General features: G+C 46.2%; 1 protein-coding gene across 6 annotated transcripts in view; it reads left to right on the forward strand.

The window, feature by feature from the left end:
• The window catches only part of DCAF7 (DDB1 and CUL4 associated factor 7), a 33652-nt gene that overhangs the window by 17889 nt on the left and 427 nt on the right, over positions 1-15336 (forward strand). Inside the window, exons 5-9 of one of the 6 annotated variants that reach the window (XR_003791942.1) lie at positions 203-412; positions 1319-1436; positions 3660-3897; positions 6089-6166; positions 6719-6773. Coding sequence is in view for 2 of the 6 variants with exons in the window: in XM_029211768.1 (XP_029067601.1) it covers positions 203-412; positions 1319-1436; positions 3660-3832 (501 nt within the window). In the remaining 4 variants the exon portion in view is untranslated. Of the gene's footprint in view, positions 1-202; positions 413-1318; positions 1437-3659; positions 4111-6088; positions 8596-15336 lie in introns of those variants that run through there. The other 5 variants (XR_003791941.1, XR_003791940.1, XR_003791943.1 and 2 more) reach the window with 5 other exon arrangements.

Here is a 15336-nt window from a genome sequence, read left to right on the forward strand (position 1 = left end):
GAGCAGAATGACCTTCACTCTTTGGAAAGTCACTGATGTTAGCACTCTCAGGTCCCAGTCCTCACAGGCGCTGTTTGGCTTTGTTTACCTCCTTCTGGGTCATGAGCAAGGGTTTAGATGAACTAGGGATAGCAGATTTCCCTGTTACAGGAAAGGGTGGTAACAGAGCTGAATCCGACTGACGCTTCTTATTCACCAACAGGTCTATGATATTGCATTTAGCCGGGCCGGAGGCGGCAGGGACATGTTTGCCTCTGTGGGTGCTGATGGCTCGGTGCGGATGTTTGACCTCCGTCATCTAGAACACAGCACCATCATTTACGAAGACCCACAGCATCACCCACTGCTTCGCCTCTGCTGGAACAAGCAGGACCCCAACTACCTGGCCACCATGGCCATGGACGGAATGGAGGTGAGAGCCCCACTTGAGGCTAACATAGGCCCTGCCACTCAGCTCCGGCTCTGCGTACTTACTGTATCTAGAAGAGTGGTTCTCAACTGGTCGCCATTGTCCCCTCAGAGGATTTTTGGAAATATCTGGAGACCTTCGGGGGTGGGAGGGGGAGGGGTGGTGCTACTGGTGTCTAGTGGGTGGAGGCCAGGGATGCTGCTGCACGTCCTGTGGTGCACAGGACCACTCCTCACAGCACAGAATTATCCGACCCGAAATGTCAGGAGTGCTGAAACTGAGAAAACCTGATCTAGAACAAGGACTGTGTGTTAAGAACTTTTACCACTTGGAGAGTTGGAGTCGGAGCCAAGAAAAGCAGTATCTAAAGAGTAAACCAAATCTCATGTGCTTATGGTGCCGCGTAAAGAAACAGGCGGTTTTCCCCTCTGTGGTCTGGGCAGATTCTGCCAGCCTTAGTGAACAGATGTGGAAGTGGCAACTCTGTAGCCTGTTACTTGATAAAAGCAGTAGACCGTGGGTAGAGATGATGCAGTGATGAATTTTATTTTGATGAAACCAGTACCTTGGGCTGCTTACCTTTCAACTTTTGCTGTGGGGGTTGGGGGAGAGGGCTTCCATGCTGCCCAGCCGAGCACACACAGAGTCCTTAGCACATGCACCTAATAGGACTTGGTGGATTATTCAAATTCATGTTACTTGCTCTGCCTTCTCCCCTGCAGCCTAAAGGCCCTGAGCTCCTTATGACACAGACTAGAAACTAGCTGTGCCGAGACCCTCTGTCTCTAAGAGTCTTTAAATCTACAAATGAACAAGTTAAACAAATTTTTTTTCTCTCTCTTGTGTAGTGTCTTGTTTTTTTCTGTCACACCCTGAAGTTTCTGGGCCTCTTCCTTGTTATTTCTGCAGGTAGTGATTCTGGACGTTCGAGTTCCCTGCACGCCTGTTGCCAGGTTAAACAACCACCGAGCATGTGTCAATGGCATTGCTTGGGCCCCACATTCATCCTGCCACATCTGTACTGCAGGTAATTACTGGCAGGGGGCGATGGGGAGGGAGCGGTAAGGAGATCTTCCTCTTGTCTCCTTAGAATTGTAATCCTTACTGTAGTCCAAGGATAGTTTGAGAGGTTTACACAGAGTAACTCCATTGAGAGCCTCCCTATGCTTGTGAAATTGAAGCAGTCCGGATTTCCAGATGATTTTGTACCCTCAGTGATGTCAGAGCATCTGTATACTACTTACATCATGTACCCGTTATAGGCTTGTGCCAACTACTGTGCGCCTCTGAAATCTAGGTCGGCACAGAGGACTCATCCCGGAGCGTGAAGGAGGGCGCAGTCTCTCCTGGATGTAACTGACTCTTTGGGCCTGTCGCCTGGGAGATGCCAAAAGCACATGCCCCCTGCACTGAGTTCTGGGTGCATGGAAGGGCCTGCACAGCCTGCCCGGGTCAGTGGTGTGTGACGTGTAGTTCCCGTCTCTCCATTTGCCAGACCCAAAAGAGTACCCCTTAAAAATACGCTGGCCGTCAGTGTGCTTATATTCTAGAAACAATGCCTGCTATTAAAAATTCAACAATACAGAGATGTAAAAAAAAAGGAAGGTGAACGTCATCTTCTCTCCTTCCTTTCCCATTTCTGCTTCAGCCCCACTTTGTATAGGTGGCACCACTCACGACGGTCGGTATGTCTCCTTCCAGACCCTTTTAGGTGGATCCATGTGTACACATCCCTCCCATACAAATACCTGTCCCTTTATTTTACAGACAGGATTCCACTCTAGCCCCATAATGTTGTGCTCCTTATCTTTTTCAGAGCCTTGGGTTTCCTCCTAACATACTTTTCCCCTCCTCACAAATCAGTAGCATCCTCATTTCCTTGTTCATTATGGAGCCAGAGGAGCGATGTAGTTTGGTGGGCTTCTGCCATTTTAGCATGAATTTGAAAGGCATGAAGCTCTTCCTGTTTGGGGCCCTCTGCTCATGCCTGTCTGTCTCCTTGTGGAGCAGTTGAGGCCCAACGCCGTCCTGCATGCCTCATGTTGTGGCCTGACTTCTTCACTCTTGCCCGCTTTTTCCCAGGAGTGTGGCTAGGGAAGGGCAGGAGGAGCAAAAAGAAAGAAAGGAGAACAGTATCAGCCCACCCAGCAGAAGCCCACCTTCGGCTCCCAGTGGCTGCCTTTGCAGACCTGCTGCTGCCCTGGGTGCCACACCCACCTGTGTCCTTCCAGTGGCAGGAGATGGTGCTGAAGAGCGTGCTCAGTTGAGCGTTGAGGAAAAGGCACTTACTGCTTTAGAGGTGCCGAGTGTTTAAAACGACTTCCCAGATCTCTTGATGTGGATAGTCCTGGGAAGGGCATCTCTCACCCATGCCCAGGTTATGCGGCCTCTGAGGGTTTGGTTTATTCAGGAGAGAGACAGGCTTTCACGTCGGGATGGGTGATGGGACTAGGGGACACTGTGGTGTGGAAGGTCATTGCCCTTTTTTTCCTCTCTTTTTTTTTTTTTTTTCCTCTCTTAAATTAAGAACTTATTATTTTGATCGTAAAAGTAACATGACCACCACATTACACATCACTTAGGAACTAGAGAAAAGTAAACATAACTCATAACCTTGCGGTCCTAATGGTACCACTGGTCTCATTTTGATATGTTTCTTTCCAGTCACTTTTCATGTGCTTATCTGTCTTTTTAAGGTGCTTTCCTTCTTTCTGGTATTTCCCAGGGCCCTTTTCTCGGGCACATGTCCCCACAACACTTTATCTCATTATCTGTATAACACCTCATTGATGTATAAATGTCCATAAGATGGAGGGAAAAGAATCCCATTAAATAATTGAATCGTCAGAGAGGGATCTTTAATCACTCAAGTACTTTAAGTGGCTGAAAATGACATGTTTGGGGATCGTTTTTATCCCATCCCTTCTTCCTTTCCTGATGCCTGCCCCAGATGAGATGAGGTGCCCATCCAAGTCCCTTCCGCCATCCCAGCTCTGCTGTGGTGAATGGGTCAGAGGCAGTGGCCTTGCTTTGCGTCCGGGCTCTGCCACTCACTGCTGCATAGCTCTGTGGTTTGGGGCATGTGCCTTAACATTTCCTCATTTATAAAATGGGGGCTTGCAGTAAAACCTCCCTCACTGGGGTTTTGGTGAATGAATGCTTTGTAAACTGCGATCCCCGCTCAGGTGCAGGGGTCATGGTCCTCACTGCCTGAGTTGTGACCTTGCTTGCTTGCTCTCTGTGTCCGTAGCGGATGACCATCAGGCCCTCATCTGGGACATCCAGCAAATGCCTCGGGCCATCGAGGACCCTATCCTGGCCTACACAGCCGAGGGAGAGATCAACAATGTGCAGTGGGCGTCGACTCAGCCCGATTGGATTGCCATCTGCTACAACAACTGCCTGGAGATACTCAGAGTGTAGTGTCGGTGGCGCCGTGCCCACGAGGCAGGGGCTTGTGTGTTTCCCGCCTCTGTTCCACCCCCAAAGTAAGAAGAAACATGTTTCCGGTGGCCAGTTCGTCTTTCATTGCTTTGCACCCACTGTTCCCAGAAGCTGCTCTAGGAGTTCCCGGCCAGTCGCCCCACTGCTCTCTGGGCCGGACTCAGTGCCGTGTGGCGCCTCCTCAGCCCAAGGCTGAGTTTTAAGATTTTCTCTCTTTTCCTCATGTCCTTCGGTTCCTCAATTAAAATTTCTGTATATTTGTTTGTCAGCCGTTGTGTTAATGAGCATTGTGGGCACCGGCTCTGTTTGTATTCATCTGTCCCAGACGTCTCTGTCTGCTGCTGCCCGAGGCAGCAATCTGTGTCCGTGTCCATGTGAGCACTGAGGTGGGAACAAATGCCAGTTCAAAGTTGTCTTTCCTCCTGTTATCAATGTCTTTAACAAACTTCAACTTTGTATATTTTTTATCTATCAGGCTAATTTTTTTACGAAAAGAATTTTACTCCCTGGTCTCTTCCTTTGTCTCATAGCCCTCCCTGTTAGCACCTTCCTCTCTTCCCTCCCTGCCTGGGTCTGGCCCCAGGTCCTTGACCCCATGAGCAGTTTGCCTTCTTGAATCACTGCCTGAGCGGAACATACCTGACCTGGAGTCCCAAACCGCCTCGGTGCTCTGAAGTCAGCCAGCTCTCACACCTTTGCTCAGCCTGGCTCTTCTCAAGGGCATTCTGAGCTCCGAAACAGACATGGGACTCCTTCTGTTAACTCCCGGAAGCACCCCTGTCCAGCCCCCCAGGAACTCTTGGGCACGTGTTAGCTCTGAGCTAGCCAGGCTGATCGGGGCGCCTGACTGAGGGGGACAGTGGCAGGAAAGCTGAGCTTAGAGCATGTTTCCAGTACCTAGTTTGAGAGTCTGTTTTTCCCTCCAGATATAAGCCCCCGGCCCGTCTCTTTCATGTCTTGAATGATAGGCAAGAATGAAGTATAAGCTGAACTTCAGTATCTCTGTTTGTTCAGTTTACTGTGAGTGGCAGTATATTGGCCACTCTTTGGATAGGGTGCTCTGAGGTGAGAGAGCCCTGCTTGACAGGTGCACAGTCTGAGCATCTAGCCTGAGCAGGATCTCCTTTAGAGTGTGGGAGACTGTCAGCTCTTGCAAAGGGTGGACCAATAGGCTGTGGTGATTCCAGGCCATCAGTTATATAGAGAGCAAGAAAAGCTTCAGAGACCCAGGGTCAGCCAGTTCAGAACTCCACGAACCCCTGTCAGCCACCCTGACCCCAGCTTAGGTTCTGAGCAGTACTGGATTGTAGGCTGTGGGTGTCTGTGTCCGTTATATGAGCGAGTTCCGTGGAGGGGGCCTGTGTGTGATTCCGGTGGTAGGTGAATCCTTGGGCAGGCAGAGTCGGGGACGTGCTCAGAGTCGGGGCGCTGGGTGGCGGGGGGAGTTTGCCACGCTCTGCCAAGTGCCGGAAGGTTTCTGAGACCCTCTGAGTTGAGCGTCCGAGAGTAGGAGAGAAGCAGACCTTGAGGCCAATGGTTTTGTCCAGTTGTCATCTGCTTTTGAGAAACAAAGCAGTTAGCTTTGTCCTTCTGGGCACTTAAACTCTCTTGGTTGAGTCCTACTTTTCAGAAGCAGATGTATTTGTATCCCCAAAGTCACAGCTCTTTGCTTTAATACACGGGGGCTTGGCCCAAAGAAAAAGGCTCTTTTTTTTAGTCAGGGTATTTCCCCTTCTCCCTTTATACATTGTTCTGATTTTGAGGCTCTTTGGCTGGCCGTCTGCTTGAGGTCATCTCTCCTGCACTTACCACCAGATTTGCACTGCATCATTTGGAGATGTAAAGCGAACAGTTCTTGGTCAGAACACTGCCCTGCTTGTTATTGTGTGTGATGGTTCCAGGGTCCTTCCCTCAAGGGTAGCAGGTATAAATTGAGTGTCACTTGCTCTAGGAGGCTGTCAGTTCCTTCCTGTGGAAAAGGGTCTGAAATGAAGGTCTAGTGGTAGAGGGGGCTGGTCCTGCTGGGGCAGGGCTTAACTACACTGAGCTCTGGGTTAAGATTCCTTTCCTGATCTGCACTTTTGTGGTTTGAGTGCTGAGAAGATTTATCCACTCTAACTTGAAAATAATCTGGAGAAAAAAAAATTGTTAATAAGAATAGGGATATATTTGGATAAAGTTGCTATTTACTGTGGAAAACAACAGCTTTGAATGTTTTTTTTCCTTGCCCTGCAGACTCCCAGCCCTGTCACCCTCCTTAGGCCCTGCAGTGTGGTCTGGTCCTCTTCCTTTCAACATCCCACTTGGGCCCAGGTGAGACTCCCCAGTCCCCCCAAGCAGACACAGACACACAGTAGCTGGCATGCTGGGATTTTGAAGTCCCGGCTCCCTCACTCTCCCTTTATGCCATGGGCCAGATGGCCTCATGGCTGAGGAGGGGATTTCTGTAGTCTCAGGATTTAGAAAGCCTCTTAGTCAGCCACGCCACAGGAAGCAGAGATCTGTTGTAGTTTCAAAAGCAAGCGTTTGTTTAATGTGTTTAGGTTCTCAGATTGCCAGCCAGCGAGAATAGGTTGGGAGGCTCTGTCTCTGCGCTCCTTGAACATGAGAAGAGCCACTGCCAGGACTGCACTGGAAAGGCTGCGGCAGCACCTCTGGGCTCTGGCTCTCTGGGCGGTGGCCCTTTGACATGCTTCTGGCCCCCAGAGCCGCAGCCGCCTTTGTTTTCCTTGTCTGCTCTGAGGGGAGGGGGGTGCTGAATAAATGAGGCCTCAGGTTCCCCATCAGAGAGCTGGTGAGTGGATCCAAGTCCTTCAAGAGTTTGAGTTGTTTACACCCAGGAGAGTCAGAAGCCTCTCTTTCCAGGGAGGAGCCAGGCTGAAAGATGAGGACTTGAAGAGGGAAGAAACTTGATAACCAGGTGAGAATTTCTTATCAGAACCAGGATCGGCTCTCAGAGAACTGGTTAAGAAACAGAAAACATTAAGACTCCGATGAGTTTTTGATGGCAGGTGTGTCTGAAATTTTAGGAGGAGATTTAGGATGTGGGAGAAAAGCAGTGGTAGCAAAGGAGAAAATATTAGAGGGCAGTAAAGGTCTGAGCTGGGGAAGCATTCAGACCGTCACATGGCCGTGGAGTGAGACTGTGCTCTCGGCCTGTGTCAGCCTTCCCGGACTGTTCATCAGGTGCCTGTGATGTGGGGTAACTGGGGACAGGGTGACAGGGGGACCCCTTCCTGCTGCAGTTCAGCCCTAGTGTCGTTTGGTGGTAGAAACTTGCAGGAGTGGGAGTCCCTCGATCATTCCAGACAATGGCTCTTCTTGGTTGTAGGTTTGTAGAGAGAAGAAGCAGAGGTTGTAAACAGTCATGCTGACTTTCCCCCCCTCCCTTTTGTCTTTTCGCTTCCTCTTTACCTTCCCACTGCCTTTCCACTGTAGAACTTTCTCCCTGCTGCAACCTGGGCCTTGAATTCCTAGGCTGTAAGGTATGTAGGAGCTGCAGGGTCTACCAACCATGGGAGGCCAGCCTAGTAACTTCCCTCCACTGTCCCCAGCTCCTTTGACTGCCTGACTTGGGAGAAGGGAGACCAGTAAAGTAGAAGCCCCAAAGCAGCCTCTTCCCTTTCCTGTCTGTGCTCCAGGATGAGGAGGGAGGGTCATGCTTGGCACTGAAGTTGGGTTTTCCCTGGGAGGAAAGCTGAGCTGAGCAGTCACTGTGAACCCTGGGCCAGGCTCTCCAAGAATTGCCATCCCTGCACTGGCTGGGCCAGCTACTCAGTGTTGCAGAGCCTCGTCCTCTTTTCCCACCGTTGTCATTGCTGCTAGTGGTCAAAGTCAAACGTGTGGCCACATGGGATGGGCCAGCTCCTCTCAGGCTACTTCCTAGATGTAGAAGTGTAGAAACATGCAGGTGCCTTCCCAAGAGGCTTGGACTGGTGTATCAAGCCAGAAACAGATAAGCTAATCAAAGTATAAACTCAAGAGGAAGGAGGATGCTGGCAGTCTGTGTAAGAGCTGGAAAACTTACAAGTACTGGCCTTTGGGAAAACCCGGTGAATAAAAACTTGTGATACCTGCTATTTGAAAGAATGTTCTCACCTTGGGTTGATTGTGGTAATACAGTGTGTTATGAAACTTGTGGAGCTAAAGCTTTGACTTGCTTGAGTCGAATATGGATCATTTGATATGGTTCCTGTGTATTTGATGACCCCTCTTTCAGTGACTTTCCATCCTTCCTCCCCCGAGCGTGAATTTGTAGCATGATTGTACAAATCTCTATGTAGAGAAAATGGAGATTCCTTGTTCTCTCAAGTGTTAAGCGCTAGCCAATCCATTTCTGTCCCCTTTAGCCTAGTGTGTCTGAACTTAATTTCCTGTTATATATTTAAACTTTTCCTCTACATTATAGGTTTTGTGGCATCCCATGGTCAGGTGGAGAGGAAGCTGCCCCTTGCAGAACTGTACTGTAACCATTTTTTTAAAAAAACATTTTCACAGGATTGATTATACACAGGGCTTGTAAAAAATTTTTTAACACTGTGCTGTGAAACCATGATGGTAAATCTCCATTGAAGGCTACTTCAAAGGCACCTGAAAGTGGAGTGTTATCTATGATTTTATTTCTTGCTTTCTGAATATATTAAACCTAATTTTCACCCTTTCATTCTGTTCAGCCTCCTGTATAAGAAGTACCGTATTTTCTGCCCATCATACTTTGTAATAAAACTTGAACATGTATAGATTGACTGAATTTCTTCTTGTGATGAATTCAGTTCTTCCCATTCTGCCACTGTGGTCATGTTCCAGACACACTGGCTGGGGGATTAGACCTCCACCCCAGCCCATCACACTATCTGATGGCCTAATTCATCACCTTTAACAAAATACAGACCACCTACTGTCTGCTGGGGGCCATGACGCTCAGGTCGCTCACAGTCAACCGGAAGAGACATCTACATAAAGAAACACTGGCAGTGTTGTGCAGTGATGGGTGTGTTCAGGTTCTCTGGTGGCCCTGAGGAGGAAGTGATCACCTATGTCTGGGTGGGAGCCAGAGAGGGTCAGGGAAAACTTCACAAGACGAAGGATGCTTGAATGTTTTTGTTGTTGTTGTTGTTTTTTTAACATTTTTATTGGAGTATAATTGCTTTACAATGGTGTGTTAGTTGCTGCTGTATGACAAAGTGAACCAGCTATACGTATACATATATCCCCATATCTCCTCCCTCCTGCATCTCCCTCCCTCCCACCCTCCCTATCCCACCCCTCTAGGTCGTCACAAGGCACCGAGCTGATCTCCCTGTGCTATGCGGCTGCTTCCCACTAGCTATCTGTTTTACATTTGGTAGTGGATATATGTCCATGCCACTCTCTCACTTCGTCCCAGCTTACCCTTCCCCCTACCTGTGTCCTCAAGTCCATTCTCTACATCTCCGTCTTTATTCCTGTCCTGCCCCTAGGTTCTTCAGAACCGTTTTTTTTTCTTTTTTAGGTTCCATATATATGTGTTAGCATACGCTATTTGTTTTTCTCTTTCTGACTTACTTCACTCTGTATGACAGACTCTAGGTCCATCCACCTCACTACAAATAACTCAATTTCATTTCTTTTTATGGCTGAGTAATATTCCATTGTATATATGTGCCACATCTTCTTTATCCATTCACCTGTCGATGGACACTTAGGTTGCTTCCATGTCCTGGCTATTGTAAATAGTGCTGCAGTGAACATTGTGGTACATGACTTTTTGAATTATGGTTTTCTCAGGGTATATGCCCAGTAGTGGGATTGCTGGGTCGTATGGTAGTTCTATTTTTAGTTTTTTAAGGAACCTCCATTCTGTTCTCCATAGTGGCTGTATCAATTTACATTCCCACCAACAGTGCAAGAGGGTTCCCTTTTCTCCACACCCTCTCCAGCATTTATTGTTTGTAGATTTTTTGATGATGGCCATTCTGACTGGTGTGAGGTGATACCTCATTGTAGTTTTGATTTGCATTTCTCTAATGATTAGTGATGTTGAGCATCCTTTCATGTGTTTGTTGGCCATCTGTATATCTTTGAAGAGATGTCTATTTAGGTCTTCTGCCCATTTTTGGATTGGGTTGTTTGTTTTTTTGATATTGAGCTGCAATGAGCTGCTTGTATATTTTGGAGATTAATCCTTTGTCGGTTGCTTCGTTTGCAAATATTTTCTCCCATTCTGAGGGTTGTATTTTTGTCTTGTTTATGGTTTCCTTTGCTGTGCAACAGCTTTTAAGTTTCATTAGGTCCCATTTGTTTATTTTTGTTTTTATTTCGCTTGCTCTAGGAGGTGGGTCAAAAAGGATCTTGCTGTGATTTATGTCATAGAGTGTTCTGCCTATGTTTTCCTCTAAGAGTTTGATGGTGTCTGGCCTTACATTTAGGTCTTTAATCCATTTTGAGTTTATTTTTGTGTATGGTGTTAGGGAGTGTTCTAATTTCATTCTTTTACATGGAGCTGTCCAGTTTTCCCAGCACCACTTATCGAAGAGGCTGTCTTTTCTCCATTGTATATTCTTGCCTCCTGTATCAAAAATAAGGTGACCATATGTGCGTGGGTTTTTCTTTGGGCTTTCTATCCTGTTCCATTGATCTATATTTCTGTTTTAGTGCCAGTACCATACTGTCTTGATTACTGTAGCTTTGTAGTTATGAACTGGGTTTTGAAGGCTGAGTTGGAGTCTTCTGGGAGTAAAGAAAGATATTTAAGGCAGAGAGAACATCCATGTATAAATCTGTAGAGGCAAGAAGAATATGGTTCTATTCAGAGAATGGTAAGGTGATGTGGGGTTTTGTGTGGGGAGTGGTGGGAAGTGGGTCTAGAGAGGAGAGCAGGAGCAGGTGGTCTTGTGCTTTGTAGAAAGTTTAGACCTTCCTCCTGTAGGAGACTTTGGAAAATTTACACAGAGGGAAGTCATGCTCAGTTCTGCATTTTAGGAGGCAGTGAAGAACATGCCTCTGAGTGGGGGTGAGACAAGGAGTCACCTCACCTATTAAAATAGTCAACATAAGAAAAAGCAAAAGCCTCAGCTAAGGCAGGAGCAGCAGGGAAGGAGAGGGCAGGGCACAACCAAAGAGATTTAAGGGACAGGCTAATCAGGATTCAGTAATCTGTTGGCTGTGAAGGCTGACCAAGAAATGATAACTCCCACGTCCCCTGGGTGAGGACATCAGGCTCTGATGGCTGATAGAATTTCCAAGTCCAAGCTGGTTTCCCGAGCCTGTGCCCCAATGTGATAGGATGTAGGAGTTTTATCCCACTGCTATTCAAATGCTGTTAGTCCTAGATGAATACTCCCTCTGTTTATTTTTATGTTCATTCTGTGCTCTTGTTGAGCCATTTCAAAGGAAAAGAAGAAAGACATTTTGATTGGTTCAGCGAGCCAGTATTTAGTAAGTGCCTTCCACTTTAGTCACGTCATTCAACCTAACTGCAAGGAATGTATTTTTCCTGTGTGCCTAGGAAGAGGAAATAAAGTAATGTCTCCACCATACCATCAAATTAGCAAGAGTATCTGGAATAGTAACGAGCGTGGTTCTATTCATTGAGAGCCGTTAGTACTAGACGACACCTGTTCAAACCTAGTAGAATGATGCCTTCAGCCAGTCTTTAGAATCCAAGGTTCATTGTAAGTTAAAAATTTCAGGGACTTCCCTGGTGGTACAGTGGTTGAGAATCTGCCTGCCAATTCAGGGGACACGGGTTCGAGCCCTGGTTCCGGAAGATCCCACATGCCGTGAAGCAACTAAGCCCCTGTGCCACAACTACTGAGCCTGTGCTCTAGAACCCGTGCTCTGCAACAAGAAAAGCCACTGCAATGAGAAGCCCATGCACTGCAACGAAGAGTAGCCCCTGCTCACAGCAACTAGAGAAAACCTGCGTGCAGCAACAAAGACCCAAAGCAGCCAAAAAAAAAATTTTTTTTTCAATGATCTTGACAGCCAGGTCTCTAGGGATAGTTCAGTCACCTGTGAATTCATTTTGAGACATGAATATTAGCTCAGACTGAGAAAGTAAAAATCTGCCCTGCCATTCTTCACAGATAAACAGACACAGATAAAACCAGGTGCAAAGTTAACAGGAAACAATATTTCTCCCAAGCATACACTGCAACTTATCAGATAATAATTCCCTTCTCTGGGTGACTTTTAAAAATTCACTAAGAAACTGTTCTCTAAAATCAGACTGGGAATTCCCTGGTGGTCCAGCGATGAGTCCATGCTTCCACTGCAGGGTTCAATCCCTGGTCGAGGAACTAAGATCCCGCGTGCCACGTGGTGTGGCCAAAAATAAATAAATAAATAAAATAAAATCATAGACTGTTGGGAAGTTTGCTGTTTGAAATTATGTCCAGTGAGAATGAAGCCTTACAGTCTTGCTTGGAGAATCTAAGTTGCTTTGACAGAAAAGCAGCCTTGATTTCCAACCCAGGTGTAGAACTTCAGGGCTTTCTGAACACAACTTTCCACATTTAACATTGTAGTTTTCAAGGAAACTTAACCTTGGGTCCACTTTGCAGTCCAGAGCTGATGTTGACTCTCTTTTCATATAACTCTGTATTCCTTTGAGTATATCAAACCCTGTTTCATTGAAATTTCACCTAACCTCCACTCATTCCCATAATTATATAATAGCGATCTTTTCCTTTAGTGAGACACTCCACCATCCCTCTGGTGTGCAGTTTGCCTTGTTGCAGTGAGTTGATAGCCTGACATTGTTGGACTACAGCTTTGCCCTGGTGGGTTTAGGCTGATTGGACCAGGACTATCTCAAACTTTGTTTTGGCCTCTACTCTTTTTTTATTTTTAATTAATTAATTTATTTTTGGCTGTGTTGGGTCTTCGTTTCTGTACGAGGGCTTTCTCTAGTTGCGGCGAGCGGAGGCCATTTCTCATCGCGGTGCACGTGCCTCTCACTGTCGCGGCCTCTCTTGTTGCGGAGCACAGGCTCCCGACGCGCTGGCTCAGTAGTTGTGGCTCACGGGCCCAGTTGCTCCGCGGCATGTGGGATCCCTCAAACCAGGGCTCGAACCCGTGTCCCCTGCATTGGCAGGCAGATTCTCAACCACTGTGCCACCAGGGAAGCCCTTGGCCTCTACTCTTATTTGTGATTATAGATTTCCTTCATTTGCTTTTTGCTACTTGAAGTAACATTTATGTTAAGCTATATTCTTATTTATTATTATTATTTTTAATAATTTTTTTTTTTTTGGCTGTGTTGGGTCTGTTTCTGCACGCGAGCTTTCTCTAGTTGTGGCGAGTAGGGGCTACTCTTCATTGCGGTGCATGGGCTTCTCATTGTGGTGTCTTCTCTTGTTATGGGGCACAGGCTCTAGGCACGCGGGCTTCAGTAATTGTGGCACGCGGGCTCAGTAGTTGTGGCTTGTGGGCTTAGTTGCTCCGCGGCATGTGGGATCTTCCCTGACCAGGGCTCAAACCCCTCTCCCCTGCATTGGCAGGCGGATTCTTAACCACTGCGCCACCAGGGAAGCCCCTAAGCTATATTTTTAAATTACAAAAAGTAATACTCTATATGAATAGCTAGCAAGCACATGAAAAGATGATCAACATCATTAGTCATCTGGGAAACAGAAATCAAAACCACAATGAGAAAAAACAGACAAACAAAACCACAATGAAATACCACTTCATACCCACTAGGATGCCAACAGCTAGAGTCAAAAAGAGATGATAACAAGTTTTGGCAAGGATGTGGAGAAATTGGAACCCTCATACATTACTGGTAGGGATGTAAACAATGCAACCATTTTGGAAAACACTCTGGCAGTTCCTCAAAAGATCGAACAGAGTTACTGTATGACTCACCAATTCCACTCCTAGGCATATACCCAAGAGAAATGAAAATATATGTCTACGCAAAAACCTGTATGTGAACGTTCATAACAGCATTATTCAGAATGGTCAAAAGGTGGAAAAAACCCAAGTGTCCATCAACTGATGAATGGATAAATAAAAAGTGGTATATTCATGCAATGGAACATTAGTTAACAACATGGATGAACCCTGAAAACATTATGATAAATGAAAGAAGCCAGTCAAAAGAACCACATATTGTATGATTCCATTCATATGAAATGTCCAGAATAGGCAGACCCATAGAGACAGAAGTAAAGTGGTGGTTGCCTAGGACTGGGGGAACTGGGGAAAATGGGGAGTAACTGCTAATGGGTACTTTCTTTAGGGAGTGATGAAAATGTAAAATTTGGGTGATGGCTGCACAAATCTGAATATACTAAAAAACACTGTACACTTTAAATTGGTGATTTGTATGATATTTAAATTACATGTCAGTAAAGTTTTTGTTAAAAAAAAAAAAAAGCTGTACTGGGCACAGGAGTACAGTCCTGCTCTCAAAGCATTTAATATCATTGGCAGAGACAAACACTTCGATATTAAAAACGTAAGTGTTAAGGTACAGACATGTATGAAGGGTTATGTGAACACACAGAGTAGGGCATCTGAACCCAAACGGAGAATTTGCAGATATTTTCCTCTGGTGGGAAATGATGCCTGAGCTGAATCTTGAAGGAAGAACAAAAATTAGCCAGAAGTGAGGTAGAACAGCAAAGACACAGGTTTGTGCTTAATACAAGAATTGGGAGAAGCGGTAGGAGCAATCTGGTGTTTCTGCATAATCTGCAAAGTACAAGGAGGAGAGTGCCCAGCCCAAGTAGCTTCGATAATAAAAAATAATAAATTAACAATTCATAAGTGCACTATTAGTTACAGCTAAAAACTCAAAGAAGGACTCTTAGGAAGGCTTTAACCAAGGAGGGGACAGCTGAACTGGGTCTTGAAGCATGATGAAGATTTTATCACCGAGACAGTGGAGTTCACTCCAAGCAGATAGGGGCAAAGAGGTGATAAAGAACTTGTATTCAGAGTACAGTGAGTATAATTCCCTCCAACTGGACTGTAGTGTCAGGACATGAGACCAGAAGAATGAGTAGATCTGAGATTATGAAGGTTCTTACATAATAACTAAAAAATAACATAAAACCTATGCCTGTGTATTTTATCCATTATCCCATTTAATCATAGCAAGGCCATTCTACAGGTAAGAAAACTGAAATATAGGAAAGTAAAGGAACTTGCCCAAGGTTACACAAGTAAGTGTAACAACCAGGGTTTGAACCCACCAGTTCAGACCAGAGGCCACAAACTTAACCTGCTCTCTATCTAACACACGAAGTTTTTGGATTTAATCTCACCAGCCTGGGGAGCCACTGGAAAGTTGTTCACAGTTGCTGCTTTGTTTGTTCTATACCTTCTCCCCCTAATGGCATCGGTTTTCTCTTCTGTGAGAGCAGAGGGAAAATGCAGAGGGGAATTAGGCTCCAGGAAACTCTTCTGATCATCCTCCCTCTCCAGGATGGCAAGCGTCTCTTGAATTTAGGGACTTCATCACTATGATCGCTGCTGCTATTTACATAAGATTT

The sequence above is a fragment of the Monodon monoceros genome, unplaced genomic scaffold (assembly GCF_005190385.1).
Source record: "Monodon monoceros isolate NGI ecotype Baffin Bay Population unplaced genomic scaffold, NGI_Narwhal_1 Super_Scaffold_9, whole genome shotgun sequence".
NCBI lineage: Eukaryota > Metazoa > Chordata > Mammalia > Artiodactyla > Monodontidae > Monodon > Monodon monoceros.